This window comes from Sciurus vulgaris (assembly GCF_902686455.1).
Source record: "Sciurus vulgaris genome assembly, chromosome: 3".
Taxonomy (NCBI): Eukaryota; Metazoa; Chordata; class Mammalia; order Rodentia; family Sciuridae; genus Sciurus; species Sciurus vulgaris.
In genome coordinates this window covers 166,254,779-166,273,117 of record NC_136463.1, presented here as the reverse complement: position 1 = coordinate 166,273,117, position 18,339 = coordinate 166,254,779, and the positions used below count along the sequence as shown (strand labels likewise).

Here is an 18,339-nt window from a genome sequence, read left to right as displayed (position 1 = left end):
ATTGAGGGGAGCCATAGAAGTTTGCTGTGATATACTCTCTTGACAATCTGTACAGGGAGAGGGAACTGAGATGGAGCACAGCAGATCCCCTTAACTGAGGAGATATAACTGGAGTTTGGAGAGACAAGAAAGATCAGGTTTACAGGGCAAAGTAAAGGAAGGGAGAGGACTGCCCAATGAGGATCCTGGTGGACTGCAGAGAAACCCAGTATTTATCTGGATATTATTTGGCGTATGAAAAAGTGAGGAAAGTATTTAGAAGCCTGGGAAAAATCATTTGAAATTATTAGAGGGAACAAGGAAAGGTGCCCACACTAAGCTGGGAATGCTGCCTTTCCCAGAAGTCACTCTGAAAATTTTAATCTGAAGTCTTGGGTAGAACAGAACACAAAGAAAGGTCTTTTTTTGGGTGGTGTTAAGCTCTACCCTGAGTATTACTCCAGTCCCACCTAACAAATCTTAAAAGTAGCCCAGAGAGTACAGCACAGTTTCTAAGCACCTTAGCAGCATTCCAGAACAAAACTGATCATTATTTATAGGAAACATCTAGCATCCAAGATTAACTTTGTGGATTTATGAAGGATTGGGTAAGGTTTCTGTTTTATATACAAGAAAAATGAGGCTACTTCTAATTTATACAACTTGTAAGTGTTAGCTGGGATCTGAAACTCAATCTGGTTGAATTCAAACCCATTTGATAAACAAGTAGAAAGTTAGGTATATATTAACATGTAAATCAGATGGAAGGTCTTCATTCTGAGTTTTTTGAATTCATTTTGATGTAAGTTATTTGATTTTGGCACAGTGATCTTGGACCAAACAGAAATTGAAAGTGAAAAATTTGAGAGGAACTGGGAGAGATGGGGAGAGGTGACGGTCATCAGTGAACATAGCTAGACCAAGAAAACCTGGGTAGAGCTTAGAGTTTTACAATTACAATTTTTCTTTTCATTTGTCCTGTTAAACTAAGGAATAGAAAAATTAAGGAAGACATGCTCGTAACTTTCCTGTCCGATCTTATAGCAACTGAAGTATCACACATGTATATGATTAATGTTGTCATCTAACAGCGTATCTCACACACAGAGATACATGTGCATAGCATATATTTATCTGAAATGATTATAACTTGTGACATTTTTGCCTCTGCTCCTGAACTTACTTCCTTCTAAACAACTATCTTTAAATGAAGTGCTTATATCACATGTATTTATAGTTGAATAGAGCCTGCACTGATATTCTTAGTTCCTGAAACAACCCATGATGATGGCTGATCCAACTTGAGATTTAAAGGATTTTAAATACCAATGCTTTTAAATTCAAATGCTTTTAAATACCAATTTGCCAACTGCTGTATTTCTACAACTCTTTGATCCATTTAATCAAGCTCCTCTAACTGATCCTATTTCAGGCATATTCTGTTTCTATTGCACCACTAGTCAATGTTCTTTTGTTATGATGAGCTGACCAAAGACATTTGTTCATAATTTTAAAATGTAAGGGAATCTTTTTATTTAAAGGGCTTTCATAAAATGATCAGTCATTCATTCAAGAATTCACATACAAGAATTCCCTGTTGGAATGAAACTACCTTTTGAGTGTGGTGATGGAGAAGATGAGAAGTGTGAGATACTGAAAAGAACAAGACATAGCACTAGACCTTCAAAAGCAATTGAATCAAAGCTAATTTGTAAACCACCTATGCAAAATGACATGAACTGATCTGTAACTGTGTGTGTGTTTATAAGAACAAAAGAGATATAGGTGAATCTTTGATTCAGCATAGTTGAAAATAGACATTATGTTTTCTTCCCAAATTCTCTTCCTCCCTGGACCAATATTCTGTTTGTTAACCTGAACTCAGCTCCCTCCCTCTCCTCTTTCCATTACCAAATCTAGAAATGCAGCATTCCTTTTGAGATTTCAAATAAATAGCATGTGATATCCTTGGAACAGTTTTTGCATAAATTTACATAAGAAACTGAAGCTCACTTGGCCCCCTGAAGAGTAAAAGCTAGCCACAGTTGATACTGCGTTTGAAATAGTATACCAGCTACGACAATTGTAATGATGCAGGCACTTGAATTCATTAGTCTGTTGTCTTTTATCAAGGGAGGAAGTCAGTCCTTTCAAATTCTCGAAGTAGTGAAGGGGGGAAAACAGGGAAAGACAATTAAAGAAGCACTAGCCTTCTGTTGCAGGGACTAGAAGTCCAAGAGGAACTTGGAACCCTGGATGTCCACATCAGCAGCTGACTTAACTACAGACTGCAAAATTCCAGATGAATCTATGAATCAGATGCAATTTTTTAATTCCCCTAATTCCACAAACATTTACAGAGAGCTTCCTATGGAAAATGTATAATACCATACTGACAGTAATTTCAGAATAATCATGTAAGTGCTTAGGTATAGCTTTATAAAATAGGTACTTTTACACTTCATGGAGAAATACATCAAATTATCTAGCAAAGAGTGTAGCAGAGTGTTAATTATTATTCTTAATAGAAATATCCTTTTACTCTTTGATTGTGGCAGATGATATTACATGTAGATCCCCACAAATTCTCTTAGATCTGTTTTATTCATTTTGATGGCGACCGGAGGTTTTACATTACTTGGCAAAAGTCTCTTGTAAAGTGGCCAATTATTATTGATTAATATACCATCACTGCAAAAACTTTGCTGGGATAAACCGCAATGGATTTATTTTCTTTTAATATGTACGTAAGTACAGAGACACAAATTCAGAATAATTGCACTGTATAGATACTGATGATAATATGGATAGATTTGTGTTCCCAAAATGCTGATAGTCCTAAGGTTCATATTCATGATAATAGGATATTTCTGGCAACTGCCATATTGAAGTACTTGGGTAAAAAAATCCAAAAAACTATAGTTAAATTCATAAGAATAGATTAGAGGATAAAACTATATGTTTAACCAAAATTCATAGCCTTTCTAGAAACTATTCATAAGACCTACTAGGTTGTTCTCCTGCTCGCTACTCCTAACTTTTTAGAAATTTCACATTTTTTTTTTTTTTAACTAGGGAGAAAATCATATTTCTTTGAAGACAGGGAATTGCATCCATGGAAAAACTCTTTGGAGAAAGTGAAGTTATAATCTCAACAATACATGAAAGTTTGTTTTACCATTTTAGGGGTACAAAACACAATGTGACAGAGAAGCAACCCATAATTTAATGACTTGGTTTCTTTCATGTTTTTATTTCACTTGGTAAGCTGTAAACTATTTTTAAGAAAATAATCCATCAGCCTAAGAAGAGAAATTTTTGAATACTTTTTGCTAATTCTGATATAAAGCCCCATCAAAAAAGAAATAGACTTTCTCTAAAATTCTTTGTGGTCCAAATTCTTTCCATCTCAGGTGTAAAATAAGATCTAGACTCAATCAGGTATTTAAGTCAGAAAACAAAATTCCTTGTGCTTCACTACCACCAAGCAGTAACTCAAGGAGTATTTGCCAATTCCTAAAAAGAGAGATATGAGTATGGATGTGGATATTTAATATTTTAGGGAAAATATAATAAATGTAGGTCTCTGAATGCAGATGTAGATACAGTGGCATGAAAAGTCGTTGAGGTTTTGGATGCAGCCTTTGAAATGGGGTGGGTGAAAGGTGGAGCACCTGATGACCAGGAGACCAGGACTATGGTGAAAGCTGCCATGGAAATTCCAGCCCATTCTGCCAAGAGATGTAACTTTTACGTTTCCCTGCAGGGTCACTCTGGTTAAACAAATTAAATCTCTTCCAGGAGAAGGGCAGACTCTCCTGCTCTGCCTGTAGAGTAGCATGCTAACTAGCAGTTACTTATTAAAGTGTGGATTCACAGGGTCACATTCATTGGAGAACACACAATTAAGTGGGGAAAATTACATTAAAGGAGATAATCAAGTTTTCTTGTAATTATGCTTATGAGTAAATTGGTGTGACAATTCTTTTTGCTCTAATTATGTGATTCAGGAACAATAGATGATACATTAGACTTTACATGTAAAACAATCTTAAAAAACTCAAGCTGTATATTATATATGTAGTTTTCTCACTGTTTCAAATCTTATGCAAGTTAAGACAAATCGATTAATCCTAATGAGAAATAAATGTATAATTTCATACTGCTGTTTTGTTACTAGTTAGAAAATGTTTTGCATGTTGGTATTGGCACCAAAATAGACAGGTAGATCAATGGTACAGAATAGAGGACACAGACACAAACCCAAATAAATACAATTTTCTCATACTAGACAAAGGTGCCAAAAATATGCAATGGAGAAAAGATAGCCTCTTCAACAAATGGTGCTGAGAAAACTGGAAATCCATATGCAACAGAATGAAATTAAACCCCTATCTCTCACCCTGCACAAAACTCAACTCACAATGGATCAAGGACCTTGAAATCAGACCAGAGACCCTGCATCTTATAGAAGAAAAAGTAGGTCCAAATCTTCACCTTGTTGGCTTAGGATTAGACTTCCTTAACAGGACTCCCATAGCACAAAAAATAAAAGCAAGAATCAATAACTGGGATAGATTCAAACTAAATAGCTTTCTCTCAGCAAAGGAAACTATCAGCAATGGGAAGAGAGAGCCTACAGAGTGGGAGAATATCTTTGCCACTCATACTTCAGATAGAGTACTAATCTCCAAAATCTATAAAGAACTCAAAAAACTCTACACCAAGAATACAAATAACCCAATCAACAAATGGGCTAAGGATATGAATAGACACTTCATAGAAGATCTACAAGCAATCAACAAACATATGAAAAAATGTTCACCATCTTTAGTAATAAGAGAAATGCAAATCAAAACTACACCAAGAGTCTATCTCACCCCAATTAGAATGGCGATTATCAAGAATACAAGCAACAATAGGTGTTGGAGAGGATGTGGGGAAAAAGGTACACTCATACATTGCTGGTGGGGCTGCAAATTAGTGCAGCCACTCTGGAAAGCAGTGTGGAGATTCCTTAGAAAACTTGGAATGGACCTACCATTTGACCCAGCTATCCCACTCCTTGGCCTATACTCAAAGGACTTAAAATCAGCATACTACAGAGATAGAGCCACATCAATGTTCATAGCTGCTCAATTCACAATAGCCAGACTATGGAACCAACCTAGATGCCCTTCAATTGATGAATGGATAAAGAAACTGTGGTATATATATACAATGGGATATTACTCAGCTATAAAGAATAATAAAATTATGGCATTTGCCGGCAAATGGATGAAATTGAAAATATTATCTTAAGTGAGATAAGCCAATCTCAAAAATCCAAAAGGCGAATGATCTCGCTGATAAGTGGATGATGACACGTAATGGGAGGTGGGAGGGGGGCAAGAATGGAGGAAGGAGGGACTGTATAGAGGGAAAAGAGAGGTGGGAGGGGTGGGGGGAAGGAAAAAAATAACAGAATGAATCAAACATCATTACTTTATGTAAATGTATGAATATGCAAATGGTATGCTGTTACTCCATGTACAAACAGAAACAACATGTATCCCATTTGTTTACAATAAAAATAAAAAAAATTAAAAAAAAAGAAAAAAGAAAATGTTTTGCATGTGAAACCTGTCTGAGACTTCTTTGGGCTTGAAGACCATTTGCCTAAATGGCCAAATATTCTGAGCAGTGATGTTATTTCTTATAAAAATAATAAATGCATTTTGGACAATTTTGGCTGTTATAGACTCAAAACAATCATATACATATTCTAAAATGTATTAAATTTTAAAATAAAATTTAAAATCCATAGTAGAAAACAAAGTTAATCATGTCGCAGTAAACAATGTCTTAACTTTGTCCTCTTAAATATCCATTGAGTTCTGACTTGTACTGCTTTTCTGGTGTTTCCTAATCAATAAATATAAATGTTGATTAGTTTCTGTAACAAGAATTATGCCAAGATCTATGGGGTTAAAACAAGACAGATCAAGGGATCAAGGTAATACACAAAAGAAACTATTATACTTTTCAAACTCATGGATCTTTGTATAAATGGGCATTTTGGAAACCACATAGATAATGCTATGGGATTATTCTAAAATGGCCTCAACTATATCATGTTTCACCAAAAAGAACAACTGAGTTAACAATTGTTTATCTATCAGGTGCAAGATAATCCTCCTGCTTAATCTAAACCTAGCCTACTCCATGTGTCCTGGTCTTGCCGCTGCATCAGGAATCTAGCATTTGCTATTGCCTCTGCCAAGTTTTGTTCCTTCAGGACTTTGCGTGTTTACTTAAATATCATTTTTTCAGAGTCTCTACCTGACTACTCCATTGTAAGCTCCGATTCTCACCTCATTACCCATTTTTACTCTGATTTTGTCTGTTTTTTAAAATTTTATTTTATTGGTTCTTCCTAGTTGTATGTGACGGTAGAATCCATTTGTATAAAATTATACAAGCATAGGTATGTCTTATTCTAATTAGGACCCCATTTTTGTGGGTAGGCACAATGGTTCACTTAGGTAATTTCATATGTGTACACAGGAAGATTATGTTAAGATTATTCTACTGTCTTTCCTATTCCTATCCCTCCCTTTCTTTTGTTCCCCTTTGTCTAATCTACTGAACTTCTTATTGTGCTTTAGCTTGATTTATTCTTGATAGGTAGTACTTATTCTTGAAAGCATTCATACATTTATTCACTTGTTTACTAACTTATTGCCTCTCGTTCTTACCAGAATATAAGGCCAATGAAGACTGAACTTGATATTCTTCATTGCTTAGTCCTCAATTTTTAGAGCAGTGTCCAGGACATAGTGGGTACTTAATAAATGGTTACTAAGTAAAAACTTCATTACTAAACTTATTTCAAATGTTTTAAAATATCTTAAGTCATCCAAAGGATGTATAAATAGAAAATTTATAACAAATTATTAACTTTACAGTTAAAGTACTGAGAAATATGATATAATCATTTCCGGTCTTCAAGTGCCCATCAGGAAAAACTAATGTATGCATTCACCTCTGACTCTAGGAGCTACTGGAGTTTAAAACTGGGGGATGATATAGTGCTATTTCTTAGTCACTTACAGAATTATATTTCTATAATAAAAAAGTAAAGTAGAAATAAGAGATGACTTCCATGAATTTATTGCATTTCTTTTATAATTCTCTAATTAAACTTTTAATATCTGGTTATATAAACCCTTTGCTTTTGCTTTATCTTTCTCAAAGTGTCCCATTTCTACCAGAAATCATTCTCTTTACAAATTATTAGGGTGAGGAAGTTATTTCAAAAAAGATTTAGTGCAAAAAATTATACAGTATGGGATAAGCTTTAAAGACATAAAATTAATTTTTGTATATATAGGAGCATTGAAATAATTCAAATCTTATAGAGAATAAAAATGGAATTTTACATATCCTTAAATTTTCTATTCTGTGCTTGTTTCCAGTTTCCCTAGATGGACAGAACCTGCTTTAGTGTTTTTCGACACACATCTAAAAGTTTTGACTTATGCATCATCTAGGTGCAGTAATGAATAAGAACTGACATCAAATATCAATAATATTGGCTCAGCTAAATGGTAGCTGACATCAAGTTAGATTGCTGAAGAAGTAAACAAAATTGAAATTTTTGTAGTGTATAAATACTGCCTGACATCATTTGTCCTTCAGAGGATCAATGACTGCATGACCTAAATATTGTTCTCATTTCTGTATATAAAATGGCTAGAAATTGAAACTAAGGACTTTCTGTTTGAGTTGAATAACGAGAGTTAAAAAAAAAAATCAGAAATAAGCAGTTCTTTTTCCTTTGTTAAAGTGGAGCATCCATAGTTTTTTAAGGCAGGTAATTACAGATATTTGTTTATGAATGATTTTTACAAAGTTAATGTGAATTAATATATTTATGTCCACAAACTAGCAACTTTGGAAAAGCAATTAACCTATCTCAGATAAAATTTAAAACTGTAAACTGCCTAATAATTGTGTGACATACCTTGATATGAAAGGGACAAAATTACTTCTACTGAAACATATCCAGCTTTTAGTAGGATTTATATCAAGTTTAATACAGTTACAAAGTTCATTTGGAACAATTTTAGACTTCTAGTTTTTTTTTTTGCTAAGGTGCAAAATATGTACTGCAGCTTTATGTTTATGTTACTGATAAACATAAACAATATGTTCACAGACTGGTAATATATTCTTTGAATGGCAAAGTCAGAATCTGAAAGGTTTGAGGAGGAAGAAACATAAGTGAAATTGGGTAATTATTCCATGATTCAAAGGCTTGGGATACTACCATGTCACAGAAGACTTATAAGGAATCACTAATCCATCCTGGTAATTAAATGCATATTAGCTCAGCATCTACAAAATTTTGGAAGACCAATAAAATTGAAACAAATAAGATGCCATGATATAATGCTGTAATGAAAGCCTCATGCTTACGTTTGTTCAGAACTCTGCATTCATTTATCTGTTCATTGCCTTGTTAGAATATTAAATGTGGAAAATAAACTGTTAGATGCTGGAGATATTAAGTCAAACAAAACTGAAAATATCCTTTTCTCATTTATTTTCATTGAATTTTATTATAGAGAAATTTCTGAAAAACAGTAAACAGAAAGACCCAAGAGGTTTGCTGACTGTGACTCATTCTCCTGCTGCTACATCGGAATGGCACAGGTTGGCATTTTCTAAACTGATACAACGGGGAGGGGAATCAGCTGTGATGAAAGAAAAGCAAGCTTTTTGTTTTGTTTTATTGTTTTTTAATGAGTGGTCTCATAGATATTTGCACTGAGATACAAAATAGCTCGTAGTGAATCTAGGGGTCAGAATGAGATTTACTTCAAAGTAAATCAGCCCATAGATGAAATTAAATGCCACAGGGTGAATGAGAGGAATTCAGAAGAGAATCTGCTAGAGAACATGGTTTACCGTACGAATGAGATCCTAATTATAATAAATTATACTCCATGTATGTATAATGTGTCAAAATACACTCTACTGTCATGTATATCTAAAAAGAACACACATTAAAAAAAAAGATTGAGTCTTCATATAGTGTAATATTGAGCTACCAGGTAGAGAAGGTTCAGAGAGGTTGAGAAGGAAGGATTGTGGATATTTTCCTTCTCGGGCCTCAAGAGAGAAGAGGGCTTTTAAGTGATGATGAAAAGTAAAGTTGAATGAAAATGGAACAAGCCACTGGATATAAGAATGTGGAAATCAAGAGCAGTATCAGTGGGCTGGACTCTATATTTGCACTGCAATGGATAAAGAGAAAATGATATTAGCAAATGTTTGGGAAACATGAAATAAGATAATGCATAAATAACTGCCACTGAGAACTCATAGAAATAATGAATTAAAAAGTAAAAAAAAAAAAAGGAATATAAAACCAGAAATCAAATAAGACATAATGAAACAAGGACAGGAAAATTGGGGAAAAAAAGTCCAACAGAAATAATAGGAGAAATATAGTAATTTAAATACAGAAATTCAATACAAACTTTAAAAGTTTGGCTGACCCTAGGTCAGAAAGATTTAATGAATCATAAAACAGATCTGGAGAAATTAATCAGAATGCAATAAGGAGAACTAAAGCATAGGAAGTATAGAAAAAGTATAGGTCCATGGGAAATTGAATAAGTTTCAGTAAACATGCAAAATAAGCTTTGAAAGGAGAGACTAGAAGGAATTGCTAAGAAAACAATATTTTAAAAAATAATGACTGAAAATTTTCCAGAATTGTAGAAAATCAAGGCTATTCATACTGAGAAAATGAGGACATCAGGTCCTGGGAAAGACAAAAAAGAAAAATCCACATGCTGACATAGCATAGAAAAATTGAATATAAGAAAGATATCAAAGCTACTACAGTATATCAGAGAAAGATCAAAGAGATCATCTACAAAGGATCAACTACTTGATTGGGAGTAGAGTCCCATCTGCAACAATAGTGCCAGAAGGACATGAAATATCAGAAAGAAAAGAAAATAATGACATTTTCAGGTATAAAAACACCAAGAAAGTTTATTAGCTATACCCTTTCCCTGAAAGAACTGCCAGAAAATATCTTTTAGCAAGAAGAAAATGAAACCTTGAAGGAAGGAGGGAAAATAGTCAATTGTAGGCAAAGAAATAATAAGATATACTGGTATATCTAAAATCATCAACTGTTTACATGACTAATTTCATGGTGGTAATAAACGCCAAATAAAAATAACATGGAAAATAGGAGGAAGTCCAACAAGAGTCTCTGGAAGGCCTGATAGAATCACCATCCCAGTGATAACAGGTCAACTTCTTGGAAAATGAGTCAGAGGAGGCTCCTCCAATAGGGATGTTGTTATTTTCCTGCTATGTATACAGGACATATACACATCTGTATATTCTGTGGTTTTTTTTAACCTTTCTATATATTAAATTGCCCCTATTAATACTTTCCAGCAATTACTGTTAGCACTCATTCTGATTTTTGGTTTTGCTTTGTAAGAAGGATTTAGTAAAGGAAAAATACTTTCAGAGTTTCTCAATATTTCATTACAGATGACTTTAAAAAATAGGTTCAAAATAAATACCTACTTTCAATAGCGACATCGGAAATGAAAACATCAGAGTTCTAACATTATAAAGCAGAAATAAAATTCAACTTATGTAGATTTTTCAGGGACTTAATGGAAATTTTGCATATTGTATATATGGTTTTGTGAATCTTGATTGTTAGATGGGTAACACTGAATTCTGCATTTGTGATTTCTGCTTACAAATCTAAATTGTAGAATTTTCCTAAAATTGTGTCCATGTAAATAGCTAAATGCAATTTTAGCTAGTCATGTAACATAAATGCCTCTCTCTAGGGGCATCAAACAATTAGCAAGTCTAATACTGACTAATTAAAATCTCTCTCTATGCACCATATAACACATTTGTCACTGCTACTTTGATAGATTATTTGAATGTGAACTATGTCACAATGCCATGTTTTCCAGAGACCCAGAAAGTCTTTGTGCTGTGCAGTCACTGCTGCTTCCCAACCTCCTGACATTCCGTAGCAGGTATGTGACATACGACAAATTTCCAAAACAATACAGGTGACCAAAACATTCACTTAGGAATGTCAGTCATCATAACAAAACACCATTTTTTTTAAATATACATAGCAAAGAAGAGATACTTTAACAGAAACTTTTAATAAGGCTTTCGGATGTTGAATTAAAACTGTTGTTAGAGTCCTTTTGACTTGAACAAAGTGTGCAAAAACAAAAACAGGTTAGTCATTTTGACATTGAACATTTGGACCTCATATCATCATCTCACCTTTCGAAATATGTATGATTAATGTGTGTCTCCCTTGGTTGCCAAGTCTAATTTGGTTATTTTCATATTTATTCATTCACTATTTAGAAAATCAAATGGTGTGTCTTTTTCACCTATGGTATCACTTACCAAAATAAAATGCCTGATTTACAAAATGTTAGTTTACTTCATTTCTGTTTCCATTTAATTTTCCTAGAGCATAAGGCGCTATAACTACTCGATAGAGTGTTATCATAAATACCCTGTATCATATGGGTCCGTGGTGTCTCTATATGCTGCTAGAAATAAAATTTTACTTGGTATCTAGAACCAGTTCATAATATAATATTTTAGAACTAATTGGCTCACTCCAGTCAATTAAATGGAATATTTCTAACAAAGACAAATCTATTGAAGTATAATTGTGGTTGAGCCCATCGTTAAAATTCTTGGGACTGAGGATGACAGGACACCAGAACAATTTCAGCTGAGCAATCAACATACAATTTTTAGTGAGCATATTTCTTCTTTCTCAAAGAATAATAATAGCATGATAGTAACAGAACTTTGACTACACTGTCATTTTGAAGTTAGATGTTAGTAATCTATCAGATTTCTTTTTCAGCTAATTGGAAAAGAAGAGGAATATGGAATCAGGGTTCTCATTCTACTGGGAACTTAGTAACAAATTAAGATGTTAGATATAATTAAATCAGAGTTTTCAGGGACAGGGGAGGCCATCCATCTAGTCAAATTGCTTTCAATGGAGAAGGTACAAACTTAAATCATTCTTACATGATTATTATCTGAACCCTTTTACAGATGTCCTCAATTAGCTTAGCAACTCAAAGCAATGTTTCAGTTTTCACAGTTGGCAAAATCAGCCTTATATCTGAATGCCTCAAGTTGCAGATAAAATACTTTTGTTATCAATTTATATGTTGCAGAGTGAAGGAAGCCCCTATTTCTTTAACTGTTCTTTATTCTTCAGGTTTCCTTCTAAGCTCCTCAGTTACTTTATGATTCTGCATTAAAATTTAATTCAGCCTCTCTTCCATTTACTTTTCTTGGTGCTCAGACTGGACAAAGGGCTCTTAAAATGTGTTTAAAGTGAAACTGAATATGACAAAATTCCTTCCACGGCCTAGTGTGTGCATGTGCATATGAACATGTAAGATCTGAAGCTCAGCAATCCTCTACCAGGTACACATTTTAATGATGTTTACAACTAATTCCTACATTCGTTCTCCTCTTCAACCTATAAAGTTACTGTTTACCTTGGAAAATTGTTTCATAAAAATAAATTCACACATACAAAGAATAATGAGAATATTTTGGGAGAAATGAACTCACTGTAGGCGTGAAGGTGGCATCATTGATGGAATGCATGTGGCCGTAAAGTGAATGTTCGCATCTACCCTAGAAAGATAGGAGGGATCAAGTCAAATAAATTACATTTCATTTGTGAAAATGAAAGATATTTGTATTTAAGTTTTAAAGGTTTTTGTTGTCCCATAATAAAATTAATATATACCAAAGATATATTCATTAATATTATTAATTAATTAGAAAATATTAGTTTTGCCCTTTAGAACCATTCAAAATTAGCCAGGGTTGATGGGCTGTCAGGGTGTTGGTATCTACTCTGAAATTCCATTCCTGCTTTTATACCATGAGCCATTAGTGAACCCTCACTTGGTTCCATCATGCAACTCATTTCCAGAAAAGCATTTCTACCACTGCTAGGGTAGGGGCTGGGTTTTTTAACCCCTTTTAAAATTATAGGACCACAATTTAATTCCAGAACTTTGTAAGTTCAGCATTAATATCATTCCGTGTATAAAAATGTTACAAAACATACATAGTGATATTTTTAAATACAAAATGAGCATTTGTTTTGTGAAAACCATTACTCTGTATCAGATTATCCTCTCCCCACACCCAAATTAAATTTAACTATGAAACCTTTCGAAATTCAGTTTAAATGTTTTCAGGAACAATTGACCCCACATTAGAATGGAGTTCTGCATGTGGGGCCTTCATTTTGACATAAATGTTTCAAGGGTATTCTTATATTAGGGAAATAACCCAAATTTTTTTAACAGAACCAGGGTAAGTTATGTCTGGACTATTGTTTAGATAGTCTTGAAATTCAGATTTCACTCAACAATGAATTTTGAGAAATTAATACATGAGGCACAACTCTAGGTTCATCAGCTGTGTCAACAGATGAAACAGAACTTATCTTCTTGGACCTTATATTAGTGGGGGGGGGAGATAGACTTTGGTAAAAAGGCATAAAGAGTGGACTCGGAGCAACTGCACCAGAGCTACAGGCGGTTGCCAGAGGAGGAGCTGCGCGGAGAGCTGTTTGGACTCAAGAGAGACCGCTCCTGAACACTGGGGCGGTGCCTGGAGGAGGAGGAGGAGGAGGAGCGCAGCAGGTCGCTTGGACTCGCAGTGACTGCATCAGAGCTCCAGGTAGGCTGCTCAGAGGAGGAGGCGAGTGGTGAGTTGTTTGGACTCAAAGCAACTGCTCCTGAACACCGGGGGGACTGCCCAGAGGAGGAGGAGGAATGGGGCGGGTCACTTGGACTTGGAGTGGCTGCCCAGGGCTACGGGTGGTAGGCAGGAGGAGGAGGCACCCAGGGAGTTGCTTGGACTCCTACTGACCACACTGGAACACCGGGCAGCTGTCTGGAGGAAGAGGCATGTGGCGGGTCACTGGGACTTGGAGAGATTGTACAGGCCTCCAGGTGTCTGCTCAGAGGAGGGGCCACATAGCCAGGCGATTAGGTGCAGAGCAGGGTCCCAGGACCTAGGAGGCTTCTTGGAAGAACCGCACAGAGACATTCTTAGGGGTGGAGTGAAAGTTCTAAGACTGCGGGCAGATTCTCTGAGGAGAAGCAGCCTAAGGAGACTCATCTGCAAAGGGTGAGGCTCCCAGGCCCAGGAGGTAGGTCTGGGCCCCTGGGAACATTGCAGAAGAAGGCAGACTAGCCCAGGCAGTAGCTGTAGATTGAGTGGAACCTCCAGGAGGGGAACTGACCAGCGAGAACTCCCCATCAGGTGAGTCTTCCCTGCGGGGTGAGGTTTTCCCACAAGGACGGTAAAACCAGAGACACAGGCCCAAACAGGCCTTGCCTCAGCCTGCAGCCTAGTTCCCCTTTGGATGACCATTGGTCAACAAATGGAGGCATCTCTGCCCACTAATAGGGAATATACCCCACCTGATGGCCACCACACCTACAGAGGCAGCTTCCTTGTGGAGCATCGCACTATCAACTTCCTCCAAGACATCATCCCACTGAAGGCTAAGAGGGGATATACTAGAAATCTTCGGGGACATTATAAGTTAATAGAGGAAATCTGCAATATCTCAGCGGTCCACTGATACCTGAACAATATGAGAAAACAAGGGAAGAAAATGCCCCAAACAAATCTAGATGTTACATCAATAAAACCCAAAGACAGCATTGCAGAAGAAATGACAGAAAAGGAGTTCAGAATGTACATAATTAAAATGATCAGGGAAGCAAACGATGAGATGAAAGAGCAAATGCAGGCACTCAATGATGAGATGAAAGAGCAAATGCAGGCATTGAATGATCACACCAATCGACAGTTAAAAGAGCAAACACAGGAAGCAAAATATCATTTCAATAAAGAGTTAGAGATATTGAAAAAAAGCAAACAGAAATCCGTGAAATAAAGGAAACAATAAACCAAGTTAAAAACTCCATAGAAAGCATATCCAATAGGATAGAACACCTGGAAGACAGAACCTCAGACATTGAAGAAAAAATATATAACCTTGAAAACAAAGTTGAACACACAGAGAAGATGGTAAGAAATCATGAACAGAATCTACAAGAACTATGGGATATCATAAAAAGGCCAAATTTAAGAATTATTGGGATTGAGGAAGGCCTAGAGAAACAAACCAAAGGAATGAACAATCTATTCAATGAAATAATATCAGAAAATTTCCCAAATCTGAAGAATGAAATGGAAAATCAAGTTCAAGAGGCTTATAGGACTCCAAATACACAAAATTACAACAGACCCACACCAAGACACATTATAATGAAAATACCTAACATACAAAATAAAGACAGAATTTGAAAGGCTGTGAGAGAAAAGAACCAAATTACATTCAGGGGGAAACCAATACGCATATCAGCAGATTTTTCAATCCAGACCCTAAAAGCTAGAAGGGCCTGGAACATTTTTCAAGCCCTGAAAGAAAATGGATGCAAACCAAGAATCTTATACCCGGCAAAACTTACCTTCAAATTTGACGATGAAATAAAATCCTTCCATGATAAATAAAAGCTAAAAGAATTTACAAAAAGAAAGCCAGCATTACCGAACATTCTCAGCAAAATATTCCATGAGGAAGAGATGAAAAACAAAGAAGCAAATCAGTAAAGGAGGAATTATCTTAAAGGAATTGTCAAATAAAGGAGGAACCAAGTCTTGTCAAATAAATAAATAAATAAATAAAATAAAATAAATGAACCAAATGACTGGGAATACAAATCATATCTCAATAATAACCCTGAATGTTAATGGCCTGAATTCATCAATCAAAAGACATAGACTGGCAGATTGGATTAAAAAGAAAGATCCAACAATATGTTGCCTACAAGAGACTCACCTCATAGAAAAAGATACCCATAGACTAAAGGTGAAAGGATGGGGAAAACATAACATGCACATGTACTCAGCAAAAAAGCTGGAGTATCCATCCTCATTTCAGATAATGTGGACTTCAAGCCAAAGTTAGTCAGAAGGGATAAAGAAGGACATTTCATACTGCTTAAGGGAAGCATAAATCAGCAATATATAATAATCATAAATATCTATGCCCCAAACAGTGGCTCATCCATGTATGTCAAACAAATCCTTCTTGATTTCAGAAACCAAAGAGAACATAACACAATAATACTAGGTGATTTTAACACACCTCTCACCACTGGACAGATCTTCCAAACAAAAATTGAACAAAGAAACCATAGATCTCAATAACACAATCAATAATTTAGACTTAACAGACATTTATAGAATATACCATCCAACCAAGAGTGAATACACTTTCTTCTCAGCAGCACATGGATCCTTCTCTAAAATAGACCATATATTATGCCACAAAGCTAATGTTAGCAAATACAAGAAGATAGAGACACTACCTTGTATTCTATCGGATCATAATGGATTGAAGTTAGAAATAAATGAAAGAGTAAAAACAGAAACTATTCCAACACCTGGAGATTAAACAATATGCTATTATATGATGAATGGATAACAGAAGATATTAGGAAGGAAATTGAAAAATTCTTAGAGGTAAATGAGAATAAAGAAACATCATATCAAAATCTCTGAGACACTATGAAAGCAGTACTTAGAGGAAAATTTATTTCATGGAGCGCATTTAATAAAAGAAGTAAAACTCAACAAATAAACGACCTAACACTACAGCTCAAAGCCCTAGAAAAAGAAGAACAGACCAGCACCAAAAGTAGTAGAAGACAGGAAATAGTTAAACTCAGAGCTGAAATCAACGAAATTGAAACAAAAGAAACAATACAAAAAATTGACAAAATAAATAGTTCGTTCTTCAAAAAACTAAACAAAATTGATAAACCTTTAGCCACACTAACAAAGAGAAGATGAGAGAAAACCCAAATCACTAAAATTCAGAATGAACAACGAAATATCACAACAGACATGATTGAAATACAAAACATAATTAGAAGCTATTTTGAAAACCTATACTCCAACAAAATAGAAAATTTCGAAGACATCAACAGGTTTCTACAGACATATGAATTGCCTAAACTGAACGAGGGGGACATACACAATTTAAATAGACCGATTTCAAGTAATGAAATAGAAGAAGAAATCAAAAGCCTACCAACAAAGAAAAGTCCAGGATCAGATGGGTTCTCAGCCGAGTTCTACAAAACCTTTAAAGAAGAGCTCATTCCAATACTTCTCAAAGTATTCCATGAAAAAGAAGAGGAGGGAACCCTCCCAAACTCATTCTATGAAGCCAATATCACCCTGATACCTAAACCAGACAGAGACATATCAAAGAAAGAAAATTTCAGACCAATATCCTTAATGTACATCAACGCAAAAATTCTCAACAATATTTTAGCAAATCGCATACAAAAACATATTAAAAAGATAGTGCACCATGATCAAGTGGGTTTCATCCCAGGGATGCAAGGTTGGTTCAACATCAGGAAATCAATAAATGTCATTCACCATATCAATAGACTTAAAGTCAAGAATCACATGATTATTTCAATAGATGCAGAAAAAGCATTTGATAAAATACAGCACCCCTTCATGCTCAAAACACTAGAAAAAATAGGGATAGTGGGAACATTCCTTAACATTGTAAAGGCCATCTATGCTAAGCCCATGGCTAATATCATTCTAAATGGAGAAGAACTGAAAGCATTCCCCCTAAAAACTGGAACAAGGCAGGGATGCCCTCTTTCACCACTTCTATTCAATATCATTCTTGAGACTCTAGCCAGAGCAATTAGACAGACCAAAGAAATTAAAGGGATACGAAGAGGAAAAGAAGAACTCAAATTATCCCTATTGCTGATGATATGATTATATACTTAGAGGAACCAGGAAATTCCACCAGAAAACTTTTAGCACTCATAAGTGAATTCACTAAAGTAGTGGGATATAAGATCAATGTACATAAATCTAATGCATTTTTATACATAAGTGATGAATCTTTGGAAAGAATAATTAGGAAAACTACCCCATTCGCAATGGCCTCGAAAAAAATAAAATACTTGGGAATCAATCTCACAAAAGAGGTGCAAGACCTCTACAATGAGAACTACAGAACACTAAAGAAAGAAATTAAAGAAAACCTTAGAAGATGGAAAGATCTCCCATGTTTTTGGATAGGAAGAATTAATATTGTCAACATGGCCATACTACCTAAAGTTCTATACAGATTCAATGCAATTCCAATTAAAATCCCATTGATGTACCTTACAGAAATAGAGC

The 18,339-nt window shown here is 35.1% G+C and overlaps 1 protein-coding gene and 1 long non-coding RNA gene across 8 annotated transcripts in view; one reads left to right on the top strand and one right to left on the bottom strand.

Annotated features, from left to right (window-relative positions):
* Positions 1-18,339, bottom strand: part of SPAG16 (sperm associated antigen 16) — a 1,132,889-nt gene that overhangs the window by 293,448 nt on the left and 821,102 nt on the right. For 5 of the 6 annotated variants that reach the window (XM_079132512.1, XM_079132514.1, XM_079132515.1 and 2 more), the window contains one exon: positions 12,649-12,714. The exons of the other annotated variant lie outside the window; for it this stretch is intronic. In XM_079132512.1, coding sequence (XP_078988638.1) covers positions 12,649-12,714 — 66 coding nt within the window. The remainder of the gene's footprint in view (positions 1-12,648; positions 12,715-18,339) is intronic. 6 annotated transcript variants of the gene reach the window in all.
* Positions 1-18,339, top strand: part of LOC306656931 — a 270,014-nt gene that overhangs the window by 102,018 nt on the left and 149,657 nt on the right. Inside the window, exon 5 of one of the 2 annotated variants that reach the window (XR_013762673.1) lies at positions 10,989-11,054. The exons of the other annotated variant lie outside the window; for it this stretch is intronic. This is a non-coding gene — a long non-coding RNA (uncharacterized lncRNA). The remainder of the gene's footprint in view (positions 1-10,988; positions 11,055-18,339) is intronic. 2 annotated transcript variants of the gene reach the window in all.